Source organism: Suricata suricatta, chromosome 15, assembly GCF_006229205.1.
Source record: "Suricata suricatta isolate VVHF042 chromosome 15, meerkat_22Aug2017_6uvM2_HiC, whole genome shotgun sequence".
Taxonomy (NCBI): domain Eukaryota; kingdom Metazoa; phylum Chordata; class Mammalia; order Carnivora; family Herpestidae; genus Suricata; species Suricata suricatta.
In genome coordinates, this window is record NC_043714.1 from 41278946 (window position 1) to 41303746 (window position 24801).

Here is a 24801-nt window from a genome sequence, read left to right on the forward strand (position 1 = left end):
CGTATGAAGTCACTGCTACACTTTCCTTAATGCTTCAGTTTTTAAAATGTCACTGAAGAATTGCAAGATCAACTCTCCCCCTGTAACTCATTAAAACTGGTCTAAGGCCAACATGGCTGTAGGTAGGATGGTTTAAAATGAAAGATAGTTGTGGGAAAGAGTTAAATTTATGCCTGATTTTCCCTTTGGCAGAAAACTAAGAAATGACTTGTATTAACAAGTAAGCATACAATTTCAGGATTGTAAATTTACAGTGTAAATAGTTTATATTCTAATATGGCTTTGTACTTCTTCCCTATAATATTTTCTTGTTTCTGGGTTTTCTTTTTACTGGTGACCATTTTATGCTTGCTCTTGCTTCCACTCCCTGAATTATCCTGAAACATTTATAATTGGAATAAAAATTGATGAACTGCCATTCATCTCTGATTGGTTAACCATATATAGATTGCGTGTAGGAGGATGTAAAAACCACAGTTTAGAGTTTATAATCATTCTGACATTTCTTATGATAGGAAATAATTATAGTAATTGACATGTGTTAAATATCTATAAAATGACAGGCACTGTGCAACGTGAGGTATGTGTATATGTACGAATATATGTACATGTATCTTGTAGGGATGAAGTACCTGTCGGGTTTACTTTTAAGACCTTATAGAATGTTTAGCCATGTTATATTTATCCTCACAAGAGCACCGAGGAGGTGGTGTTGTACCTGTCTCACAAATAAGAAACCTAAGGCATAAGATATCTAAGCTATTAGAAGTAGTCAGTTCTAACCCAGACCCATCTGACTTCAAAGTCTGTGTTTTTTACTGCTGTGTATTATTTCTGATCCTTTCATAAACTCTAGCAGCAGATAGTAACAGCCCCATTGTACAGATAAGGGCTCTCAGCATTGAGAGATTTTGCAGTTTTATTCAGTTCACAGTTTCTGAACTAGAATTTGAATCCACCTCATTCTGGTGCCAAAACCCATACACTTTTTAATCACTTGACAGTACTGCCTCCTTTCAGTTGCTGTTGGTTTTTCAGAACAAAGCTTCTGCCTTTGGTTTGCTGCCTATTTGATTTGACTTTTTGCATAATAGTAAATGCTACAACTCATGGCTAGTTTTGTTTTTTGTTGTTTTTGTTTGTTTTGCTGTCTGCATCTTAAATTTATGCTTTTTAACTTGGTTTAGTCCAAGAGACTTCATTTCAGTTTATTTTTTATGCTATTGCACTGTTTTTGTGTGTTGTAAATATGTGTTTTAAGGCTTTTTATTACTTTCTTTGTAAAGACTTCTCTTTGATCTACATGTACCTTAATATATACATCATTGTATATCTGTTTTCCTCTAAGCACTCTAAGCTGTGATTGTGAATACCTTGCCCTGTCACTTGAGTAATAAACTCAAAGAAGTAAAACATTGTCTAAAAAACCATATATGATAAGAGTTATACATCTTGGGGCTATAAAGCAAGGTAAACTACCATAGTGTTCTAGGTCTTTATTTGGCTGTGACGGTGAGTACTTCTTTGATACTGGTCTCTAGTAGAATAGACCTATGACCATTAGCTGGCTGACTGCATTGTGCTATTAGATGCTGAAGAGAATAAGAAGAATGGAAGATGTACTTACCCTCAGAAAGATTGCAGTCTAGTTAAGGAAAGGCAAGCACAGGAGAAGAAATCGGGTAATAAGGCTCTGAGTGCCAGATATTCCAGAGGAGTAAGATTATCCAATTTGAGTGGCCAGAAAGAATTGACTTAATTGGACTCTTAGGGGTAGGGATGGTATTTTAGTAACTAGAAGAGGGGAGGCCAATTCTGGCAAGTGAGAGAAACAAATGGACACAATCAGACATTATTCATCTGAAACAAAAGAAGATATTCAGACATACTTGATGGAAAGCTCTAGATACAAGTCAGGCTTGTATCAACGATTATGTGGGTCTGAATTAAAATGGGAGTATAAAGATCGTTAGAAAAACAACAGAAACAAAAATATATAAAATTTGGTCACCATCAAATTTATGTTTGTTATGTTCAGAATGAAGTCATTGGTGTCCTACTGAAATACTAATATCATTCATTATGTTACTATGTAATACAAAATATGTGCACCTCTTTTAACCCTGTTGAATAAGTCTTGGTTGAGGAAGGAGAGGAGTACTATCATTTTTTAAAATACAGCTCATTAAAGAGCTTAGTGGATTGCCCAAGATCACATACCTAGTTACTAATGCTTCCTCCGTTTCTCGGAGGCAGCTGTCCTCCCAAGTGTGGTTTGTGGACCCCTGGCCCCAGGGACCCATTTGTTGGGCCCCAGGAGATAAAACCATCTTCATAGTAATTAAGACATTAGCCTTTTTCGCTGTGTTGGTATTTGCATGAATGGTACAAGAGCAATAGCAGGTAAAACTGCAGACTCCCTAGCTCAGCTCATGACAGTGACACCAAACCCCTAGGAGCTGTATTCTTTGTGCAATCTGCTCATAGTTTTAAAAAAGAAAAATGCTAGTTTCACTTAAGAGTAAGTATTCTTAATGAAGCTATAAAAATTATCATTATTAATTTTATTAGATCTTGACCTCTGAACACATGCTTTTTAATTATTTTGTATGATGAGATGGGAGTAAACATACAGTGTGCTGTGTAACTAAGAACAGTGGTTGTCTTGAGGAAAAACACTTGTACAAATGAGTTGCAACCTAGACCAGCCACTTATTTCATGTTACTGTTTTTACTTGAAAGAAGAGCTAGTAGATAGCCAGTGGTTATTTAGACCGGGTGTTTGCAGACATTTTCTCAAAAATAATCAAGATGATCCTGTCACTTCAAGGAAAACAGCACATAGTATTTGTTGCGAATGATACAATGATTTGTTTCTGAGTGAAAATTGGAAATTTGGAAAATTTGTATCTGCCATCATGAGTTTGACAGCATCCCTGTGCTTAAAGAATTTCTTTTTTAATGTTTTTTTTATTATTTATTTTTGATACAGAGAGAGACAGAGCATGAAAGGGGGAGGGGCAGAGAGAGAAGGAGACACAAAACTAGAAGCAGGCTCCAGGCTCTGAGCTAGCTGTCAGCACAGAGCCCGACGCGGGGCTCAAACCCACGAACGTGAGATCGGACCTGAGCCAAAGCCGGAGGCTTAACTGACTGAGCCACCCAGGCGCCCCTAAAGAATTTCTGATGAGATCAGTTGTGATATTAACAAGTGTGATTTTTAATTTTTTTTTTTTAATTCTTGAGAGACAGAGACAGCACGAGCAGGGGAGGGGCAGAGAGAGAGGGAGACACAGACTCCGAAGCAGGCTTCAGTCTCTGAGCTAGCTGTCAGCCCAAAGCCCGACGTGGGCCTCGAACCCACGAACTGTGAGATCGTGACCTGAGCCGAAGCCAGACGCTCAACTGACTGAGCCACCCCGGCGCCCCAAGTACTGTACTTTTTAAAAGTACTGTATACAGTGGAATAGTTTAACATTTTAGAAGATGTGTGTAACTCACTGAACCAGGGTTTTCCAAATGACCAGTACTTGGCGTGTTACAAAATCAGGCAAGTGTGAAAGTTTCATTAAATGCACAGGGCAAAGCAATAGAGTATGGAAAGTTCATTGATGCGCTTTCAGAGTCCATGTTGCAACAATTTTTATGAAACTCCCATTTGACAAGTTTCAGCATATATTTTTTCCTTCCTCTCCCTGAAGTTCTTTGCAGCTTCCCATTGCTCTTACTCCACAGTCTTAAACATAACCTAAAGGCCCTGCCTGTGACTTGGATCTCTGTTCCTACCCCTCACCCTCTCTAAGCCCACACACATTGGTTTTCTTTTTCTTTCTTTCTTTTCTTTTTTTTTTTTTTTTTTTTTTTTGCTAAACAGCTTTATTTTGAGGTATGCCACAAAATTTATTTCACTAAATGTGTGATTTTAGTTGTATTGCAGAATTGTATAGCTCTCACCACAGCCTAGTTTTTGAACATTTTCCTCTGCCCAGATAGAAATCGTGTGCCCACTACCAGTCACTCCCCATTTCCCCCTTTTCTTCTTACCCCTAGCCCCTGTCAACCACTAATCTTTGATGTAATATCAAAGGATGTCACAATTATCTAGAAAAGCTTCAAAAAAATCTATTAAAACAATCCTTTTACCCGGGGCCCCTGGTGGCTCAGTCAGTTGAGCATCCAGCTTTTGATTTCAGTTCAGGTCATGATCCCAGAGTCATGGGGTCCATGCTGAGCTTGGAGCATGCTTGGGCTCCGTCCCTCCTCTCTCTCTCTCTCTCTCTCTCTGTTCCCCCCACCACCTCTCCCTTACTCTCGTGCACACACTCTCAAAAAAAAAAAATCCGGGTCACGTGGGTGGCTCGGTTGAGTATGTGACTTCAGCTCAGGTCATGATCTCATGGTCCGTGAGTTTGAACCCCCACATCAGCCTCACTGCTTTCAGTATGTCAGCACAGGGCTGGCTTCAGATCCTCTCTCTATGCCCCTTCCCTACTTGTATTCTCCCCAAAATAAGTAAACATTCTTTAAAAAGTCTTAAAAATCATTTTTCCAATGATATATCTATATATATGAAGCCAGATTTTCTTCATATTCTTTAAATAATGTATCACAGTAAATTTAAGTACAAAAGGAGGTATACAAATCCCGCTGTCTTTTATGAAGCCAGACATTAAAGATGTTTGCAAAAATGGGGCACCTGGGTGGCTCAGTTGGTTAAGTGTCTGACTTGAGCTCAGATCATGATCTCATGGTTCGTGAGTTCAGGCCCTACACAGGGCTCTGTGCTGACAGCTCAGAGCCTAGAGCCTGCTTCAGATTCTGTGTCTCCCTCTCTCTCTGCCCCTCCCCTGCTCATACTTTGTTTCTCTGTCTCTCAAAAATGAATAAATTTTAAAAATGAAAAAAAAAAGATATTTGCACGATGTAAAACATACCAACCACACTTTTCACTAAAATACTTTTTGTTTGTCTGTTTTGGAAAATACAGTTATTTATATAGGTATAATTATTATATGTAATTATATTTTGAAATAAATTAATATATTAAATATCATCTTAGTTTAAGTTTATAATATGTTAGATACCAATAGATACAACCCATGTAAACAAAGCCTCTTTGACATCCTTGGTCTGTTTTAAGAGTATCCTGTAACCAAGAAGTTTGAGAACCACTACTCTGTAAGTGATCAGTGTTTAGAAGACTGTAGTCAATCTTATTCCAAGGCATCATAGATTTTAAACAACTGTACGGTATAGCAGCTCTTAGCAAAACAGAGAACACCTGCATGCCCAGTGAACTTACATTTGTGTTTTACCTTCCATAATACGTCTTAGAAACAATGGTCTGAAATTGGGGATTGGCAAACCATGACCATTGGCCATATCTATTTTTGAAAGTACTGGAATGCAACCACACTTATTTATTGTCTGTGGCTGTTTTTATACTACAAAAGTTGAGTGGTTGCAACAGAGGCCTTATAGTCTGCAAAGCATAGAATATTTATTGTCTAGTCTTTTGTTGCTGAATGCCTCTTTTAAACGTCAAAAACTTTTTTTTTAAGTTTTATTTATTTTTGAGAGAGAGAGAGAGGGAGAGAGAGACAGCGTGAGCAGGGGAGGGGCAGAGAAAGAGGGAGACACAATCTGAAGCAGGCTCCAGGGTCTGAGTTAGCTGTTAGCACAGAGCCCGATGCTGGGCTCAAACCCATGAACCCGTGAGGTCATGACCTGAGCCAAAGTCGGATGCTTAACTGACTGAACCACCCAGATGCCTCTAAACTTCTAATATAATCTTTTGTAATCATTAAAATATTTCATTATCTGGAATGCTTTGACTCTAATTATGTAGGTCTTGGACTCGACCTTTTGGGCTCCTTGTGCCATAGAATCTATAGCTTTCATGATTCTTGGGTTCCCATCCAAGGAATTAGTTTTCAGTGTCCCCTTTTAAGGTAAACACAGTAGTTTCCTATCAAAGAGGGAATATCTTATCAGAGAAACCTCATTTCTGCCCCCTAGACTTTTCTGTCTAAACTCCTGACAGGGGTGCCTGGGTGGCTCAGCCGGTTGAGTGTCCTGCTTCAGCTCAGGTCATGATCTCAACGGTTCGTGGGTTGGAGCCCCACATCAGGCTCTGTGCTGACAGCTAGCTCAGAGCCTGGAGCCTATCTTTGGATTCTGTTTCTCCCCCTCTCTCTGACCCTCCTGTGCTCACGCTGTCTCTCTGTCTCTCTGTGGGGGAGCCGGGGGGGAGGGAAGCTCCTGACAAATAGCAGAAATGAGCCCAGAATCAGGACTTCTCCCCCGACCCATCATTTTCCCATGATGCTGTAGTTGTATGAGGCAAGTGGGAGTGGCAAGAGGAGATTGAAATAGAGTAAGAAAATGAATTTGGTTTTAAGTTTCCTAAGATTGAAGTAAAAAATGGAATCTCCAAGTGGAATTAATTTATTAAGCTGTTGGAAATTTGAGAACTGTATCTGGGAAAGAGTTTGCAACTAGATAAAAAGAATTCTTAAGAAAGATTTCTTGTAAATTTTTTAAGATTCGGGGTTGAGAGCCATGCCACTTGGTGGTGTACCATAATTCATGAGCTCACACCAAATGTACTTACGTAATTTAATGGCTTACATAATGGATCAGAGGTTTTGTTTGGGGGACATTGAGAGTTTGGCAGACAGGGCCATGCACTTCATTTCCAGGCTCTTTTACTTAGTAAGCAAATATTAATCAAATAACTTCTGTCTGGAAGATGTATTATTCTAGGCACTAGGAATATAGCAATTGATAAAACAGGATAAAGTGGGGAAAGGGATGGCTAAAAACAAGCAGATATGTCCTCTAATGTTAGGGGGTGGCAAATGCAGTGAAAGAAAATACAGCTAATCAGGATAAGCAGAGGTAAAGTACAAGTTGTGGGTAATCCCTACGTCTCCAATCCTACTCCTTCCTTGCATCCAGGAAATGTGTCAGAATAGCAGTGAGTGGAATAATCTGGCCCTAGTTTAAATTACACCACCACCGCCCCCAAAAAGCAGGAAAATCAGTTCCAACTCTCCCTACTTTTAAAAGGGTTTGTGACACTTTTTGTAATTAATCTCATCCTTAAATTGTGTCACCAAGTGACTAAGATTAAGACCTGTTGGTATAGACAGTTCCAAGAAATGTAAATAATAGCTCTTTGGACCATCCATCCTTTGCCATTTAACTATGCCTTGCTCATCTATATGTTTGAGACAAGTGAGAAAAATAAATAGTGCTAAATGTGGAGCAATATAAAATAGGGATTTGCCATATTTGTTTAGGCAAAAGGTGGATGAAATTGATACAAAAGCCTTAGTTTTCAGACTTTTCAAGTGGCAGTTGCTTAAAGTTTTCAAAATGAATTTAACTAACTAACAGCTTTTAGTTTTGTCAGGTACATACATTTTTAAAACCACTGTCACCATTACAAAAAAGAAAAAAAGTTTTGACACAATGAAAATAGAACAAAAATCTCAGAAAATAGAATAGTTTCTGCCATGACTTAGTGGAAAATCTTACACACTAGCCATTTATCTGCAGACCAAAGTATCATAGCATCCATTTCTAACCTTCAGGTTAGATCCCAGGGTTGTGGGATCAAGCCCCACCTTGAGCTTCACACTGAGCCTAGAGCCTGCTTAAAATTTTCCTTCTCTCTCTCTCCCGCTCTCCCCCACTCATGCTCTCTCTCTCTCTAAAATAAATTTGTCTGTTGGTTTTGAAAATTCTCATGTCTGCACAATTTAACAGCTTGGGAGCAGTTTCCTAACAGGAAAATAGCATAGCAGCCCTGATTTTGGAGCGTGCTTATCAAATCCCAGCTCTGACACTTAATAATTAATGTGATTTGGAGTTGGTTAGTTAATCATTCTGTGCCTCCTTTTCTCATCTGTAAAGTGGAAATAATAGCATCTGCCTCATGGAATTATTTTGAAACCTGACTGGGTTAATTAGAAAGATCTAAATAAGTGATAGCATAAGTGATAGTAATACAATCAGTTTAAAAAAAAAAAACACCTTTTAAGTCTTTTTAGTGAATCAATTTGTTAAAAATACCAAAGTAAAATTAAACCATCAGATTCAGTTGTAGAAACCGTTGGTGTTGAGGAAGTTTAAACTTTACTAGTTAAATTTCCACAAAAACCTTTGCATACTTACAGGATGAGGTTGAAAAATTAGTGTCATGTTTTAGTAAGCATGGCTTTCGTTTAAATGAATCTCTGTACTTTTGTCAAGTATGATAGTTATTCAGAGTATTAAAGTATTAAAATATAAGAATTCAGAAGCTTATTCAAAAACAATGGGGGGGCAAGAGGCCCAGCCTTTCCCCGGCGCCGGGGAAGCCAGGCGTCCAGGCCTGACCCGTTCGGGGACTGCCAGCAAGGACATGTCTGACGTGATCTCAGCCCTGGCGTGATCTCAGCCCTTTGCTGATGCAAGTAAGGGTGATGATCTGCTTCCTGCTGGCACTGAGGATTATATCCATATAAGAATTCAACAGAGAAATGGCAGGAAGACCCTTACTACTGTCCAAGGGATCGCTGATGATTACGATAAAAAGAAACTAGTGAAGGCGTTCAAGAAGAAATTTGCCTGCAGTGGTACTGTGATTGAGCACCCAGAGTATGGAGAAGTAATTCAGCTGCAGGGTGACCAGCGCAAGAACATATGCCAGTTCCTGGTAGAGATTGGACTGGCTAAGGATGACCAGCTGAAGGTTCATGGGTTTTAAGTGCTTTTGGCTCACTGAAGCTTAAGTGAGGATTTCCTTGCAATGAGTAGCATTTCCCTTCTGTCCCTTGTCACAAGTTTAAAAACCTCACAGCTTGTATAATGTAACCATTTGGGGTCTGCTTTTACCTTGGACTAGTGTAACTCCTTCATGCAATAAACTGAAAAGAGCCATGCTGTCTAGTCTTGAAGTCCCTCATTTAAACTGAGATCAAGCAGCAGGCGCCTGGCAGTGTCCGGCCTGAAACCAAGCAGTAATGTGATGTTTCGGTCAAGCCCAGAGCCCCAAGATCGCAGCCGGCTGTGTCTGGCCAGAAGCTCCTCTGCTCTCCCTCTTCAGAGTTCCCTGCCCTAAGAGAATGTCACAACCCGAGCAGCCCGCGGTGCAGCGGAGAGGACAGGATGGGGTGAGGACAGGATGGGGTGAGGACAGGATGGGGTGAGGACAGCCACGGCAGCTGCACTGCCACAGGGAGGCCTTGGTAGTCAAAGATCCCTGGTGTCTCCGACCTGACCGAGTGGGCACAGCTTAGAGCAGCCACCTTCCCTCTAGTGAGGTGGGATATGACATCTGACTTGTCACCGAGGTCTCCGTGACCAGACAGAACCTTAGCTAATTGATGTCCGAACTCCAGAATGTGAGGCCAACCTTCTATCCGAGTTAAACCTCTGACAAGGGAACAAACTTCAAACCGATGTGTGAGTCACGTAGCCGGCCGTAGTGCTTACAACTTACTAGCAGCAGCTGCCCAATGCCACGTGAAGTAACAACTCGTTTTTTGGTTTATTTTTTCCTTCAGTTTTAATGTTATGTAATGTATTTAAGCCCTTATTCAAATAAAACTTGTTTTCAGAAACACCTGAAAAAAAAAAAACAATGAAGCATGTTCAGTCATTGCTGTCACTGAGAATAGTTACGTGTTAAAATTTATACACTGTCGGTAGTAGGATGTGTATAAAATTTACAACTAAACATCTTGGGGGTGTGTCTAGCACATTGTAGGTACTTAATAAATCTTGATTGCATGACAGTCATTCAGGAGAGATTAACTAGCTCCATGGTGGAGGCTGACAAAGAATGGCAGGAAATATCTATGGTAACAAGGGAGCCAGAACTTTGTATTTGCGTTTTCCTTCAAGTGTTAACTGTAGCGCAGCTACCTGCAAATAAGACGTTTGTAAGACGTTTGTGTCCAGAGGACGGCTACGGCAAATAGTAGCATGAACCCATCTTTATGTTCAAGCTTTTTATAAGTATGTTATTAAGTCGCACCTGGATAAGCATTAATTTTTGGTTAGTTACATAACTCAAACAAGACCTAAACCTAAATCAAGGCAGTCTTTCTTATTTTCCTGCAGATTTCATTTTAGTAACAAATCACAGTATATTTCAGTATGAATATAAGTTCTATCCTTTCTTCATACTTTCTCTCCTTTAAAAAGTCTTATGTATGCAGATGTATACTATTTTGTAGTTAATAGTCTGCTTTCACATCTTCTTTAATCTTTAAAAGAACCTTATGTGAGGTTGAGAATTTTTGTGCCAAATGGCAGTTGGGGAAAGGGGTTTAAAGGCACTTAGTCCAAAATCACATAGCTAATGCATGATTAAATTTGTGGTTAGAGTTAAATGTAGAGAGACAGTATAGCAGAGTATTTGTAAGGGCAGGATGTAGAGTCACAACTGAATTTTAGTTCTGGCTTTACCACTTAATAACCCTGTGATCTCAAGCAATTCATATAATCTCTTATGGCCTCAGTTTTCGTATCCGTAAAATGGCGGTACTTTAGTTACTTCCTATAGGTCTGTATAGTCCAATGTGGTAGCTACTTATATGGATACTTGGCATTCTTTCTCCTATCTATTAGTAACTTTTTATATTCATTACATTTTGAAATGTATTTTGGATATGTTGAGTTAACATATATTAAAATTAATGTTACCTGTTGTTTCTTTTTTAACTTTTTAACATTTGTATGCTAGAAAACTTTAAATTACAAACATGGCTTGCATTATATTTCTGTTGTACAGTGCTGCTCTAGACCAGGGGTGGGCAGGCTCTGGTCCCCCAGATCCAGCCAGATGCCTGTTTTTGTAAATAAAATTTTGTTGAAATATAGTCACACCCATTCAGTTATATATTGTATATGGCTACTTCCATGCCACAGCAGCAGGGTTATAAGATCACTATGTATAGAATGATATATGCCCTGGAAAGCCTAAAATATTTATTTGATACTTTATAGGAAAAGTTTGCTGACCTCTACTTTAGGCTGTAATTGAAAAATGCTCAATGTGTTGTCTTAAGGGTGGGTATGAGAGGGGCTCCTGGGTGGCTCAGTTGGTTAAGCCTCCGACTTCAGCTCAGGTCAGATCTCACATTCGTGGGTTCGAGCCCCGCGTCAGGCTCTGTGCCGACAGCTGGCTCGGGGCCTGGAGCCTGCTTCCGGTTCTGTGTCTCCTTCTCTCTCTGCCCCTCCCCCTCTCATGCTCTGTCTCTCTCTCTCTCTATCAAAAATAAATAAAACATTAAAAAAAATTTTTTTTAAAGGGCGGGTATGAGAGACAAAGTAGATTGGTGGTGGATGCCAGTGGGAAAAGGTGGTGGGGACAATAATAGGCACCAGGTTTCTTTTTTGGGATGATGAAAGTGTTCTGGAATTAGAAAATGGTGATAGTTGTACAACCTTGAATATCCTAAAAACCACTGAACTGTATGTACACTTTAAAAAGGATAAACATTGGTAGTAAACTGTCAATTAAAAAAACAGTTAAAATGTAACTGGGAACATTTAAAAAAGGATAAACATTATGGTATGTAGATGATGTCTCAATTTTTGTGAAGATAGCCATGAGCCTGGTTTGGTAGGTGTAGTAAAGCAGTACATGAAACATGATGCGCGTTCATCAGAACATGGAAAAAGAAGTACAAATCAACTACAAGGAATATAACACATTTGTTATGAATAATTTCTTATATACTCCTGTTGTCAAAGAATTTTTAATCACTCTTAAGAACTGTCATTTATTGCTTACTCAAGCTATCATTTACTGCTTTACCCTTAAAAAACACTTAGTATCAAGATCTAACCTTCTATTGGTGGTAAACTTAAGATAATAAGACGTACATAGCCAATCTCAACAAATAATTTAAAAAGTGAATGTAAGTAAAATCGCTGTTTCATGAATATTATTAGTACTCTGGAAGCACTAATCTAAATGTAGAAGTCGTGGCTTTACAAAGTTTTAATGAGCTTCTGAGAGGAGAAAATAATATTAGGAGAAGGGAACTGGAAGGCTGTTTCAGAATACCCATTACTTATTATATGTGTGCAGGTATTTTTTCTTTCATGAATTACTAAATATCTACCATATGCAAATTCTAGGTATTTTCACATTGCTTTGAAACTGACAAAATATTATCTACTTTGTACAGTTGACTCACTAATTTGTTATACAGTGGGGTATTCCAAATCTGCTTTATAAAATCCAAAAAAACACTCATCAGTGCATCATTTTCTTTCTCTACACTAGCAGTATTTTATTCTATTGCTCTGAAAAATGCCATAGTATATCGCTTTGTGATGGAAGTTAGGATAGCATGTTTGTAAAGGCACAAACTTTGAAGCCAGATAGACCTATTTCCTAATTTGATTCTACCATTTACTAACTTAATGTAACCCCAAATAGCCAGTTTCATATTTAACATCTGTAAGTCTGCATTTCCTCATCTGTGAAATGAGAATAATACCTTCTTTAGTTAGTTTTTTTAGGGAATAAAGAAAATGACTACAAAGTACTTAGCACATAATAACCATTCAATAAATGGTAACCTCGTATTATTATCGCCATTTAATGTTAAGTTCTTTAATCAAACATTAAATTTTTTTGATTGTCAGCATCATACATTTCATTATGCATTTTACTGACTCCTACCTTTTCAAAAACATAATGAAATATTAAGTAACATTCTATTTTACTTTCAGTCAAAGAAAAATAAGAAGAAATCAAAGTCAGATGCTAAAGCAGTGCAAAGCAGTTCACGCCCTGATGGAAAGGAAGTTGATGAAGGTACTTGAGCAAGTGAAAGGACTGTAGAAACATTTTTAACCCTGTTTTACCAAGGTGCTGTATTTAAAAGCTGCATTTGTGTCGCTTAATCTTGTATCTAGCTTTTCTGTTTAGTAACTACAGATATTAATGTACAGATCTGTGACACTGTTAGAAAACGCTTTTTTATCTAAATTATTTAAGGATCTATAGTGCTTTTCCTGAAGGGAACCACTTTGAAATTGAGGGTCTAGCTCAATTTCTGATAAATCCTGAGCAATTGTTTTATCTTTGTTTCTTAGAACTACAGTTTGAATTTTTTTCCCTGTCGTTCTTAAATGCAGTACCCCTAGAAGGTTGTGTACAAAATTCTTGAGTAAATCCTTTATTATGATCACTAAATAAATGCATTTATTAGTAATTATTTATAATATTCTCCTGTCCCTTCTGTCTGGCAAGATAAAAAAACACATAAGATAACATTTATCATTTTTTCTAAATCCTAGAGGACAGAGTTGATAAAAAATTACCAGAATAAATAATAATGGCACTTAGCTGCCTAAAACAACATATTGATATTAGAATAAATTCTTAGGATAAATTAATATAATCTGTACTCTTGGTTTTTAATTTACTATCATGATATTTTATGTGTCCTGCCCCATTTCCCCCAATCCCCCCCAAAAAACTGCAACTTTTTTCTTCCCGTTTACTGAATAACGTTGAATAACACTTTTTTCTCTGGGGCTATGTCAGGAGCCTGGGAAACTAAAATTAGTCACAGAGAGAAACGACAACAGCGTAAACGTGATAAGGTGCAGACTGATTCTGGTTCATTGGATTCAACTATCCCTGGGATAGAAAATACCATCACAGTTACCACCGAGCAACTTACAACCGCATCATTTCCTGTTGGTTCCAAGAAGAATAAAGGTATATTAGTGGAATATACGAGTCATACATCAAATTCAGCTCCTTTAAATCAGATGTACAAAATATCATTACATCAAAAATTTGACTATTTTGAACTGCTTACATCATTGTGCTGATATACCCTTCTTCGTGAGAGCGTTGTGGACCACGTTTTGGTTTACCTGATAACCAGCAGTGTTACTCATTACATACTGCCTAATGAATTGCTTATTAAATTAAAATTGCCTTTCTGCCTTGAGGCACATGAGAAAATGATGTTGCCTTTTTTTCTTGTGTGCATTGCTTTGCCCCAACTCTCTTACATCTCCATTTCTTAGAGTGAACAAGACATTTATTAAGTGGAATTATTTGTTGCCATTCTGCATGTTGAATGCTTTCATTCCGAGATGAAACTAGCATGTTCTGGATAGTGCAGGCTCTGTCTTGGACTTCTTATCACCCAACTTTTTGAGAATGCTTTGGTGTTTGATAAAGCTGGACTGGAACTTCAGAGGTTGTGGAGTTAATGGTCTTCCCAAGTATTTCAAATGCTCAGACTACCTAATATTGATGGCTTCTTAGTAGCTCTTTACATTGCCATCATTTTTGCCCTGGAGACATCAGTCTGCAGGGTGATACTGTTCAATTGGGCATTGATTTTTCTTCCTTCACCTTTTTATTAAATCACCTCCCTACCCCTCATTTGTCTCTAGACCACTTTTACTTTTTTTGCTTGATGACCTGCAGGTTGGTGTAGCAACAACTTCTATTTATGCGTTTTCACTATCACATATTAGCTATGCTTTACCACTTCTGTTGGTGACCCCTTTTCACTGTCTTGTGCATGCCTTCCTCACTGCACAATCCTGTGTCATGCTATTTTTTTGATACATTATGATCATCATGCTTTTTGGTGTCAGAAAAATAGTATCTTTGTTGTAACATGTATTTGCACCTCTTGCCATATTTCCTAAGTCCTGGTCCCAAATACTGGCAGTGTTTTTAAGTTGGATGTGTTTGCTTCCAGGATTATTGAAAAGGCAGCTGGTATTGTTGAGAGGTGGCAAAGTTGAATCCAATTACAGAGCCCAGTTCTCCAGTTCCCTCTGAAAAGAATCTTGATAACCATTATTGAACAGCAGACTCTACATATATTTGAGCAGTTTTCCAGCTCCTATATTGCCATATTAGTTGACTAAAAATATGGTAACTAAAGAACTCAGTTCCCTCAGGACATGCCTTGTATGTTGTGAGTAAAACTGACTTTTTTCCCGTGTAAGAATTTAGTACTTAAAGAAGCACTGTATTAAAAATAAGTGAAAATCAACTTGTGTGTTAATTCCTAATTTAATGGGTATAGTGGCCTGTTTAGTATTAAATAAATTTTATTTCTATTTCAACCAGGTGATTCTCATCTAAATGTTCAAGTTAGCAACTTTAAGTCTGGAAAAGGAGATTCTACACTTCAGGGTGAGAGAAATTACATGTAACTTAAATTGAAGGCCCATCAAAATAGAAACTTATATACATGTCTCTTTCCTCACATGAATGATACAGAAGGAAAAAAAAGGCTTAGAAATGATTTTTAATTACTAAAGTAATATAATCACAATCCAGACATTTTGGAAAATGGATAAAAAGAAAAATCATTCCCACTTCTAAAAGTCTTTGGTATGTTCTAGTTGTTTCTCCCTCTCCCAATGTAAAAGCAATCTTTTAGTAATAGCTTGTATACAGTTTTTATTCTTGCTTGCATTGTGTAAGTCAATAGACAAAAGAAGGATGGGGGCGGGGCTTGGTTTTAATATATGGGATAAAAGACTTTACCTCTGTTTATTAAGGAAAAAACCTTAACACCTATTATCATGTAAATTGCTTCTTTAACAATATTAAATATTTTACAATAAATGAACTACAGTCTGAAATTACCCAGTGCTCCACAACTAGAAAATATATTTTATTTACTCATTTATGATAAAGATTTAATTAAGTAGAGTGGTATACCTGACCTAAAAACTAAAAGTGTTGTAGTATATTGTAAATTCAGAATGACAAAGCACCTTCTTCCTGCAGGCTTGTTTTAACTCCATCAGCTTCCTCCATTCCCATGGTTCTCGACCCTGGCTACACATTATAGTCATTTAGGAAGCTTCCAGAGACAACACACACATGCACACACATACATATTGATGTCTGGGCTCCACCCATAGAGATTCTGATTTGATTTGATTTTTTTAATTTTCTTAAGTAATCTCTATGCCAAATGTGGGGCTCAAACTTACAACCTCAAGATTAAGAGTCACATTCTTTACTGACCTGAGCCAGCCAGGCACCTTTTAGAGATTCTGATTTTAATTAGTTAGGGTGAGGCTCCAGTATCTACTTTTAAGAAATTTTTCGAGGCACCTGAGTGGCTCAGTCAGTCGGGTATCTGACTTCAGCTCAGGTCATGATCTCACGGTTCGTGAGTTGGAGTGCTACTTTAGTCTCTATGCTGGTGGCTCAGAGCCTGGAGCCTGCTTTGGATTCTGTGTCTCCTTGTCTCTCTCTCTCTCTCTCTCTCTCTCTCTCTCCCTCCCCCACTCATGCTCTGTCTCTCTTTTTCTCTCAAAAATAAAAGCATTTTCTAAAAATTTAAAAAAAGAAAATTTTTGATGGATTTTAATGTACAGCCAGGTTTTGGAATCACTGCCTTATATATATTGTTTGTGTGTGTGTGTTAATATTTAAGGAAAAAACATGTAACTAAGGAGAAATCTTCATATTTTTAGTGGGTGAGTATGCAGAGTATACCAGAATATGTGTTGTTTCCCTGTTTGCTCTGTTATACTTTCTTTGAGCAAGTCATTCTGCTATTGAAAACATATATTAATATAGAAAGTTCAAGCCTCCTCTTAGTTACTAAACTAAAAGTCATTTGTGGTGGTCATGTGCTTTTTAAAAGTCTTCAATTTTATCTTTGAAGCTCAAACGATTTGGAGGACAGTAGGAGAAAAAAAATCAGTAAATGAGTGATAAATATAAACCAAGCAATCATAGAATTTTTTTTTAAATATCCCAGTTTTAATAAGGAGTCATGTATTAGCTTTTAATCTTCTTTTCTTTTCTTTAAGTTTCTTCAGGATTGAATGAAAACCTCACTGTAAATGGAGGAGGCTGGAATGAAAAGTCTGTAAAACTCTCCTCACAGATCAGTGCAGGGGAGGAGAAATGGAACTCTGTCTCCCCTGCTTCTGCGGGCAAGAGGAAAAATGAGCCATCTGCTTGGGCTCCAGACACTGGAGATGCTAATGCAAATGGAAAAGACTGGGGAAGGAGTTGGAGTGACCGTTCAATATTTTCTGGCATTGGTAAGAAGTGTTAGAGCATTTTAAGTTTATTTAAAATTGCTTATTTCTGGTACATTTTGAATTTTCCAGGAATGGAAAAAGAAATTCCATGAGTAGAAAAATTAGTAAAGCCATACAGAAATAATAATAATAATTAACACATCTCAGATTTTTTACATGGAGCAAAGTGGGAACTAAAAAGTAACCAATAGCCTGTGTATTTCTTGCTCTCCCCCTCATGTTCTCACGTGCTTTCATCACATCTGATTGTCAGTGTAGCTGAGGCCTGTAGTTATATATGTTTAGTGATGAGTGTGATGTGTGAGCAGACTCTGATTAACTTCAGCAGTTCTGCTGTTGAGTTTAGATGAAAATGGTAAATAGAAGTAGTTTACAGCATCCATTTTAATACTGTTTTACAGTCTACAAAATGCCTATTTACGATTTTTTCCCTAGATTTTAAAGATAAAGACCTGTAGTTGAGAAGCTTATTCTTGTTGAAAGCCATCAAATATAAAGCTGCTTAATTCCTGTGTGTGTGTGTGTGTGTGTGTGTGTGTGTGTGTGTATGAAAGAGAGAGAAAAAAATCCATGTTTAATATGGGAAAGTGCAAAAAAAAAAAGGAAGGAAAACCCCACTGTTACCACACCACACAATGACAACCACTCTTTTTTTTTTTTTAATTTCTTAAATGGTCTTTTTTTTTTTCCTGTGTACAATATTTTATTTTCCATAATCCGAATTGGATATTCATTTTTATGTACCCACAAACACTTAATATTGTAACGTAAACATTTTCCTTTAAGTATTTTTATTTGAAGACCCTATAATACATTGTGTAAGCATAGCATATAAATTATTTTTCCACTACCATATTATCAAGAGGATTTTTTCCTTTTTTTAACTGTTTAAATGATATTGCATTGTGTATGTTTTGGGGTTATCTCTTTAGGATAGATTCTTGGGAGTGATGTTATTGGGTGAAAGGGATTATGTTTACAGTGCTCTATGACTATCAGCAAAGTATTTTCTAAGAGAGTAGTTCCAATTTATATTGTCAGCATTGGTATGAGTGCCATTTATTATGTGCTGACCAAGATTGGGTATTCTTATCTTTAAAAATATTTTCTAACTTGATAAACAAAAAATTCATACATTGTTCCGGTTAACTTTTTAAAATCACTAATGAGGTTGAATCTGTTTTACAACGTTCTTGATCATTTCTGTTTCTTTTATGAATTGTCTATTTGTGTTCTTTGCCCATTTGTCTAATGGCCTCTTACTGTTTTTTTTTTTTTAATCAAGTTGTAGTTCCTTGTGCATTAAACATACACTTTTTTCTGTTGTGCTTGTTGCAGATATTTTTGTTAGTTTTATTTCTTATATTTGGGAGAGCAGTAGGCATTACAGAGTTTTTAGTGTTTAAGTAGAAAAAAAGCCTGTTTCTTCCTGTGTTAATTTTTCCCATCAGTTTTAAGCCTAGAAAGACTCATGTTGACTAATGTCCCCAAGAAGCAAACTCTAGATCATTTACTGATAATTGTTCTTAAGCTTGTTCTTCCTTTCTCCTGTACAAAGTCCAGAAATTGTGTAAAAGTATCAAATTTGTTTGGAAGCAGTCGGTCCCTGAATTCCCAGCCTCATTTCAACCATGAAGAATGCATAAATGTCTATGTTGTAAAGCATCCTTTCATATTTAGGAAAAGGCAGTAAAGTTTATTGAGTAATGTTACAAATTATGGCCTTTTCAGATATGTACAGTTATAAAAGCTATGTAGCGTTTTCATAATTAGGGTATAAATTAGATGGTACTTAATGTTGCTACAGATAAAATTAAGCAGCAGATTCGAGTTCCCACCTAGATGAAGTAGGACTTTTGTTGAAATTGAGAGGGAACTATATTAAATTGAGTTTGTAGTGAATCACTAAGAAGAGACTGGTATGACAGGCCTCAAGGAAATGTATGTGCCTTAAAATATTTATAAGTAAGAAAAGTCTTGAAAATGTTGAGGCAGTAGTACAGTATACAGTGGAGTGAATGTGGATTAGTTCAGACAGACCTATTTGGTGTGAATCCCTGTTCTCACACATACTGATTTTTATGGAAATTAGGCTAGTTCTTTAACCGTATGAACCTCATATTTAAGTCGCTGTGAGGATTGGCTGTAATGAATGTCAAGTACCAAGTTCAGTGCCCGACCCAACGTTAAATAATAAGGTAGCTGGCTAAAGTAGAGAAAGGTGTACATAGGCTTTGGAAGTCAGCTTAAGTTTCAGTTATGGCTCTGCTGTTTTCCAGCTGTCAGCAAGTCACTTAACTACTCTGAAATTTTGTCTAATGGGGTTATTTAAGGATTAGAAATGGTCGATATGAAGAGTTTGGCATATATGATAGATATTTAGTAAAGAGTAGCTATTGCTTTATTGTGGTCCTAATTTCAAAGATTATCTTTAAGTATTGTTATCATAGTTTAAATCTGTACATATCTTGCAACTTTTCTTTTGCAAATTGAAGGTTCCAAGTGACGTTCTTTATTTTAACAGCTGCTTGGTCTAGTGTGGATAGGGGAATGAATACCTCTGAACAGAATTCTGCTTCTTTTGCATCTCTCACACTTAACTCTGCTGTTTCTGGTATGTGAAAACTAGTCTTTCATTTAGTTAACAAAAAAAATTTCTGTTGAAATTCATTTTAGCTCTTGCTATTTGAAAAATAACCCAAAGTCAAGTGCTGCTATCAACATAAGTTAATAGATACATAAGATAGCAGAGGCCTTAAAGGGGGAGAAAGGAAGACCTACATTTTTATCTGCAAGTGGTTCCTTTCTGCAGGGGAGATAGGAAGGTTCTGTGGCCTAACGTAACTGAAAGTGCCTTGGCACACAGACAAAAATACAAATAGAAGGCCTTCCCTTCAGGGTCATGATACTTTTCTGTTACTACTGTATTTCTGCCATACTTTTACTTGCCTTTTATTTTTATGGCCCTTTTATCTATTTATTCATCATGAGTTTACAGCTAAACCTTGCAAGTTATGTAGACCATCACATAAGAATTCTACTTAGAGTATCTGTTGATTTAAAAAATATGGTATCACTAATAAACTATTACCAGTTCAAAAATACTTAAGTGGATATGATTCTTATTAATCATGTAGAAGTCATATGTACTGAATAAATACTACATAAATGTGGGAGATGTTTAGTTCGTAACATTTGGTTCGTATTGGAGTTCATGGACCCTGTGTACTAAGTATGGAGCTCCACAGTGTCTGGAGTCACTAGAATAGCTGTTGGTAGATTTCTTTTTCCATAAAGGGCACAATAACAAATGTTTTAGGCTTTGTCGGCCATGCTGTCTCTGTGGAACTACTTAATTCTGACATTTTGGCAGGAAGGCAGCCAGAGTGGATGCATAAACAGATGACTGTGTCTGATTTTGAAATATTATTATTTTGATTTTTTTTCCCCAACCATTTGTAAATATAAAAACTGGTCCTGGCTCATGGGCCACACAAAAAAGTGAGTGTTCACATTTGCCCCATGAGTTGTAGTTTACCAACCCCTGGTCTCATAAACTACATTTCAGTTCCAGAGATACAAATTAATCGCCTCTTCCATTTGGTGACTTGGTGCAACACAGATGCTATTCTCTTCATATACTTAGAGAAAGCAGCATGGACTGCTGAAGAAATAGCACTAATGTTACTTTAGTGCTTGTAAGCAGTTAATAACACTAATTATATATGGATTTATAGGGTTATTCTACCTGTCAAATTTTATATTAAAAATATGTGGCTATTTGACCACGTATCAAGCTATTGTTATATTAGTGGTATGGGCTGGTAAGTTAGTGGAAGGCTACTAAGACAATCTGTAACCAAGTGAAAATGTGTAAGTTAGGAAGGACTTTTATAAGAGGACATGAGTGTATGTAAGTCTTAACCATTTCTTTCTATCAGTGGCTCTGAGTCCTAAGGGAGTATCAGAGTCTCCCAAGCATTCCTGTACATACAGAAATTCTGATTCAGAAGGTCTGGGGTATATATATCCCTGATGGATAATGGATTTATGGCTAAAGAACAAGGGCTTTTCACCTGGCATTCATGAATTTCAGTGCCCCCAAAATTATATTCAGATTTTTGTGTAAGTTCTGGACAGTAGTCCATCACAGCTTTCATCAGATTCTAAGGACTCCGTGACCCCGTTCTCTCCTTACTTCCTCCCCCAAAAATAAAAACACAAGAAACTTAGACGATGGTAGTCGTTTCTCTTTAAATACACTTGAACTTACCATGGTCTCTAGACCATCAGCACAACTCTCCTACCTCTGGCTTCTCTCTGCCTCACCTCTCTAGGTAATCATCTAGGTCTTTAATTTTTCCTTAGGCATAAGGTTGTAGCAAACCCAGACATTTTCTAGTTCTCTCCTTCAGGGCTCTCAGGATATAGATGTACCCTGAAACATTCAGGGTTTCTTTTGTGCTTTATTATTCATTAAGAACAAAAAAAGAACTTTTTTCGATTTCTTGAAATTTGGAGATACTCAGTTTGAAATACCTATTATAAAAGACAAAATACGTATTATAAAGACAAAACTAGGGACAGAATATAGTTCTAATCAGTGAATTAGATCAAGTGATTATTATGCTTAATCTGAAATTACTCTCAATTCTACTTTTCCTTATTTAACTCTTTCTAATGTCTGATTTTTTCCTTTTAGGGGAAATAAAAAATAATTTAGTCTCCGTGTGCAAAGTATAGAACTATTGTTATGAAACATCACTAGCAAATTCCAGTTTTAATTTTATTGCATTCGTTTTCATTTAAGGGTCTACTGCTGAGCCAGTTTCTCATTCTACCACTTCTGATTATCAGTGGGATGCTAGCCGTAATCAACCCTATATCGATGATGAATGGTCTGGGTTAAGTATGTCCTTTTAAAAATTATGCTTTTGCTTTTGCTTTTGTTTTTTTAGAATTTTCTAGCACCCTAAATTCATGCTTTTAGGTTTTAATTTTAATTCTGATTTTTACCCCTTAGGTCATAGTGATATAATTTAATACCAAATGTGTACTACTTATAAGCTAATTATTGAATAAATGTAGAACTTAAACTAAATTCACTTTTTGTGATTGAGGCAATATTTAAACATGACATTTTCTTATAGTTGCTTCATAGTTTTTCTAGTTTTTCTATTTTTTGTTTTAAATGAATGTTCTTTTCCTAGTATTAGTATAATAGAGTGAATATAATATGCAGGAGTGGCTTTTAGTTTGTGAGGTACGCAAGTTTTGTATTAGAAAAGTGTTTTCTTAGCCTGATTCCCAGTAGAAGCTTAGGAAGATTAAAGGCAAGAGTTCTAAAAAACAGAGAGAGAGAGGAAAGAGGAATGGAAGAAACATGATTTTTATGAACATAAAACTTACACCATCTTCATTTTTTAAAAAAAAATCTGAGATTTTTTTGTTCCCCACCACCTCAAACCTCAGAATGTACTCCTTTCGCAAAATTTTTACAGTGTATGCTGTTCTACTATTTATTTAGCACTTTTCTATTACCTTGTGGACTTTTCCACCATGTGGCCAGTGTGAGAAAGAAGAATTTTTTTTAAGAATATGTTTTCTTTGAATGAATGAAATGAAATGAAACTCTCTAAAAGTGGAGTAACTCTTCCATCCTTAGTACCTAGTGCAGAGCTTCACATACAGGTGTCCAGTAGTAGCAGCGATAAGAAATGCAAACCTCTGACTCTGTGCCAAGTCCTGGTGTAAGTCTTGTGCATTTTATTAGCTTATTGAATACTTATGAGAGTTCTCCCAGGTAGGTATTTTTTTCCCCACACTTTCCAGATGAAGAAACTGAGGCAAAGAAAAGTTATCTAACCCAGGTCACACCGTTAAGTGGAGGATGCGGTAGTCTGTCTCCAGAGTTCATGCTCTTAACCACCATACGGTACAGCTTTAGTGATGGTTGTAATTGCCGAGTTAAAGCTTGCAACACAATGGGGCACCTGCCTGGGTGGCTCAGTCAGTTAAGTGTCCGACTTCAGCTCAGGTCACAATCTCACGGTTTGTGAGTTCAAGCCCCGCATCGGGCTCTGTTTTGACAGCTCAGTGCCTGGAGCCTGCTTGGGATTCTGTGTGTCTGCCTCTCTCCCACTCATACTCTCTCTTTCAAGAATAAATATTTTTTTTTAAACTAGAAGAAAAATTTTTAAAAACTTAAAAACACAATACAAAAATCAGTCCATAGACTACTTAGTCTTTGTAGAAGAGCTGAAGCACAGTTCTTACAGGTTAAGGGGAGTGAGTCTGGAAAGGGGGTTAGGCAGTGAAAAAGTCTTGAGTTCTTGGCTAAAGACTAGGGATGTGGGGTTGGCCTACTTGTTGAGAAGGTATTTCCTAGTTCTAGTCCTCAGTTTAAAATGTAGTACTTCCTATGGCTTGGACTTCATCACTTATCTTGGAATCTAGATTAACAGAACTGTAGGACACAACATAATCTGGCAGATCTACTTCTGTCGATGGTTGTGAGGTTTTAATGCAGTAACAAATGCATGTGGAAGCTTTTCGTAAATTATGGGAAGGAATGCCCTGCAATGTGCAGAACAGACTTGAAGAGTGCTTATAGGAATGATTGTAAGAGAAAAGCAGTGAGGTATCTTGGGGCCGCTGTGGGCTGAAGCCGAGGAAAACTGAGGCTTCGGGGCACTGGGCTTCCCTGCTTAGACAGAATGATTCCACTTTTATCTATTTTGGAATCCTTATAACATGAAAAACATGATTGGCTACTAAGATAAAAGACTGAAGAAAAAACATGTATCCACGGGACTCTGTTGAAAGTAAAAAGTATCAGAAACACTGTCCATCTTTCTACACTATCTTTCTCATTTGTTTGGCTGTTGGCAGTCTGGTAAGTCCAGTTTTTCTTCAACCAACTTCATTTTCTCTGAATTTTATTTCTTACCATCTTTAATGTGGCTAATTGTGGTACTCCGTGAACTTAAGTATTTCTTCTAAATTTATAAAATGCATGATTTAGTATTTGAGATTACTGATCCACAAAGTATGTATGCGTGTATGTATACACACCATTTTGACCCTCTTGTTTGAGGCATAGACCTAATTATATGACAGGAAGGCAACAATTGAATATGAAGTTAAGATGCTATAGTACAGAAGATAACATTTTTTTAAAGACTGATGTTAATCTTATTAATTGATCATAAAGGAACAACATCATCATAACCCCTGTAAAAAAAGTCAGATTATGAATTTCTGAATGAATTTGCTGCAGAGTGTGAGTGTGAATGAATCTGCTGCAGCGTATAAAGGGGTTAAGAGCATGAGCTTCGAGGACAGACTACTGGGTTTGCCCTTAGGCAGGTACATAGTCATAGTCATTCTGTGTTCAGATTCCTCATCTGTAAAAAGAGTAGTTCTTATCCCACAATTGAGAGATTAAGTGATAAACTACATATGTAGCACTTAGAACACTACCTGAATATTCAGTAAACTGTAAGTGCTATGGTGCTGTTGACACTATTCTTGGGGCAAAATTAGTCAATACAGTGCAGCTAACTAGTATCATCTGAACACTGGAAAATGTCTTTCTAACATAGTTGCTTTATTAAAGTCAGTATTAAAGTAAGTTCTGGCCAGAAACAGCTGACAGCCAATTTTTACTGAGGTAAAATAGAGATTAGCTATGAGATGCTTAAACCTAAACATTATTCAGGCAAATTAAATAGA

At 37.1% G+C, this 24801-nt stretch overlaps 1 protein-coding gene across 7 annotated transcripts in view; it reads left to right on the forward strand.

Moving 5' to 3' along the window:
• The window catches only part of MTDH (metadherin), a 62201-nt gene that overhangs the window by 15355 nt on the left and 22045 nt on the right, over window positions 1–24801 (forward strand). For 2 of the 7 annotated variants that reach the window (XR_003903074.1, XM_029923236.1), the window contains exons 3-8: window positions 12742–12826; window positions 13562–13738; window positions 15122–15187; window positions 16831–17067; window positions 19592–19681; window positions 21878–21976. Coding sequence is in view for 6 of the 7 variants with exons in the window: in XM_029923236.1 (XP_029779096.1) it covers window positions 12742–12826; window positions 13562–13738; window positions 15122–15187; window positions 16831–17067; window positions 19592–19681; window positions 21878–21976 (754 nt within the window). In the remaining variant the exon portion in view is untranslated. The remainder of the gene's footprint in view (window positions 1–12741; window positions 12827–13561; window positions 13739–15121; window positions 15188–16830; window positions 17068–19591; window positions 19682–21877; window positions 21977–24801) is intronic. The other 5 variants (XM_029923238.1, XM_029923237.1, XM_029923241.1 and 2 more) reach the window with 5 other exon arrangements.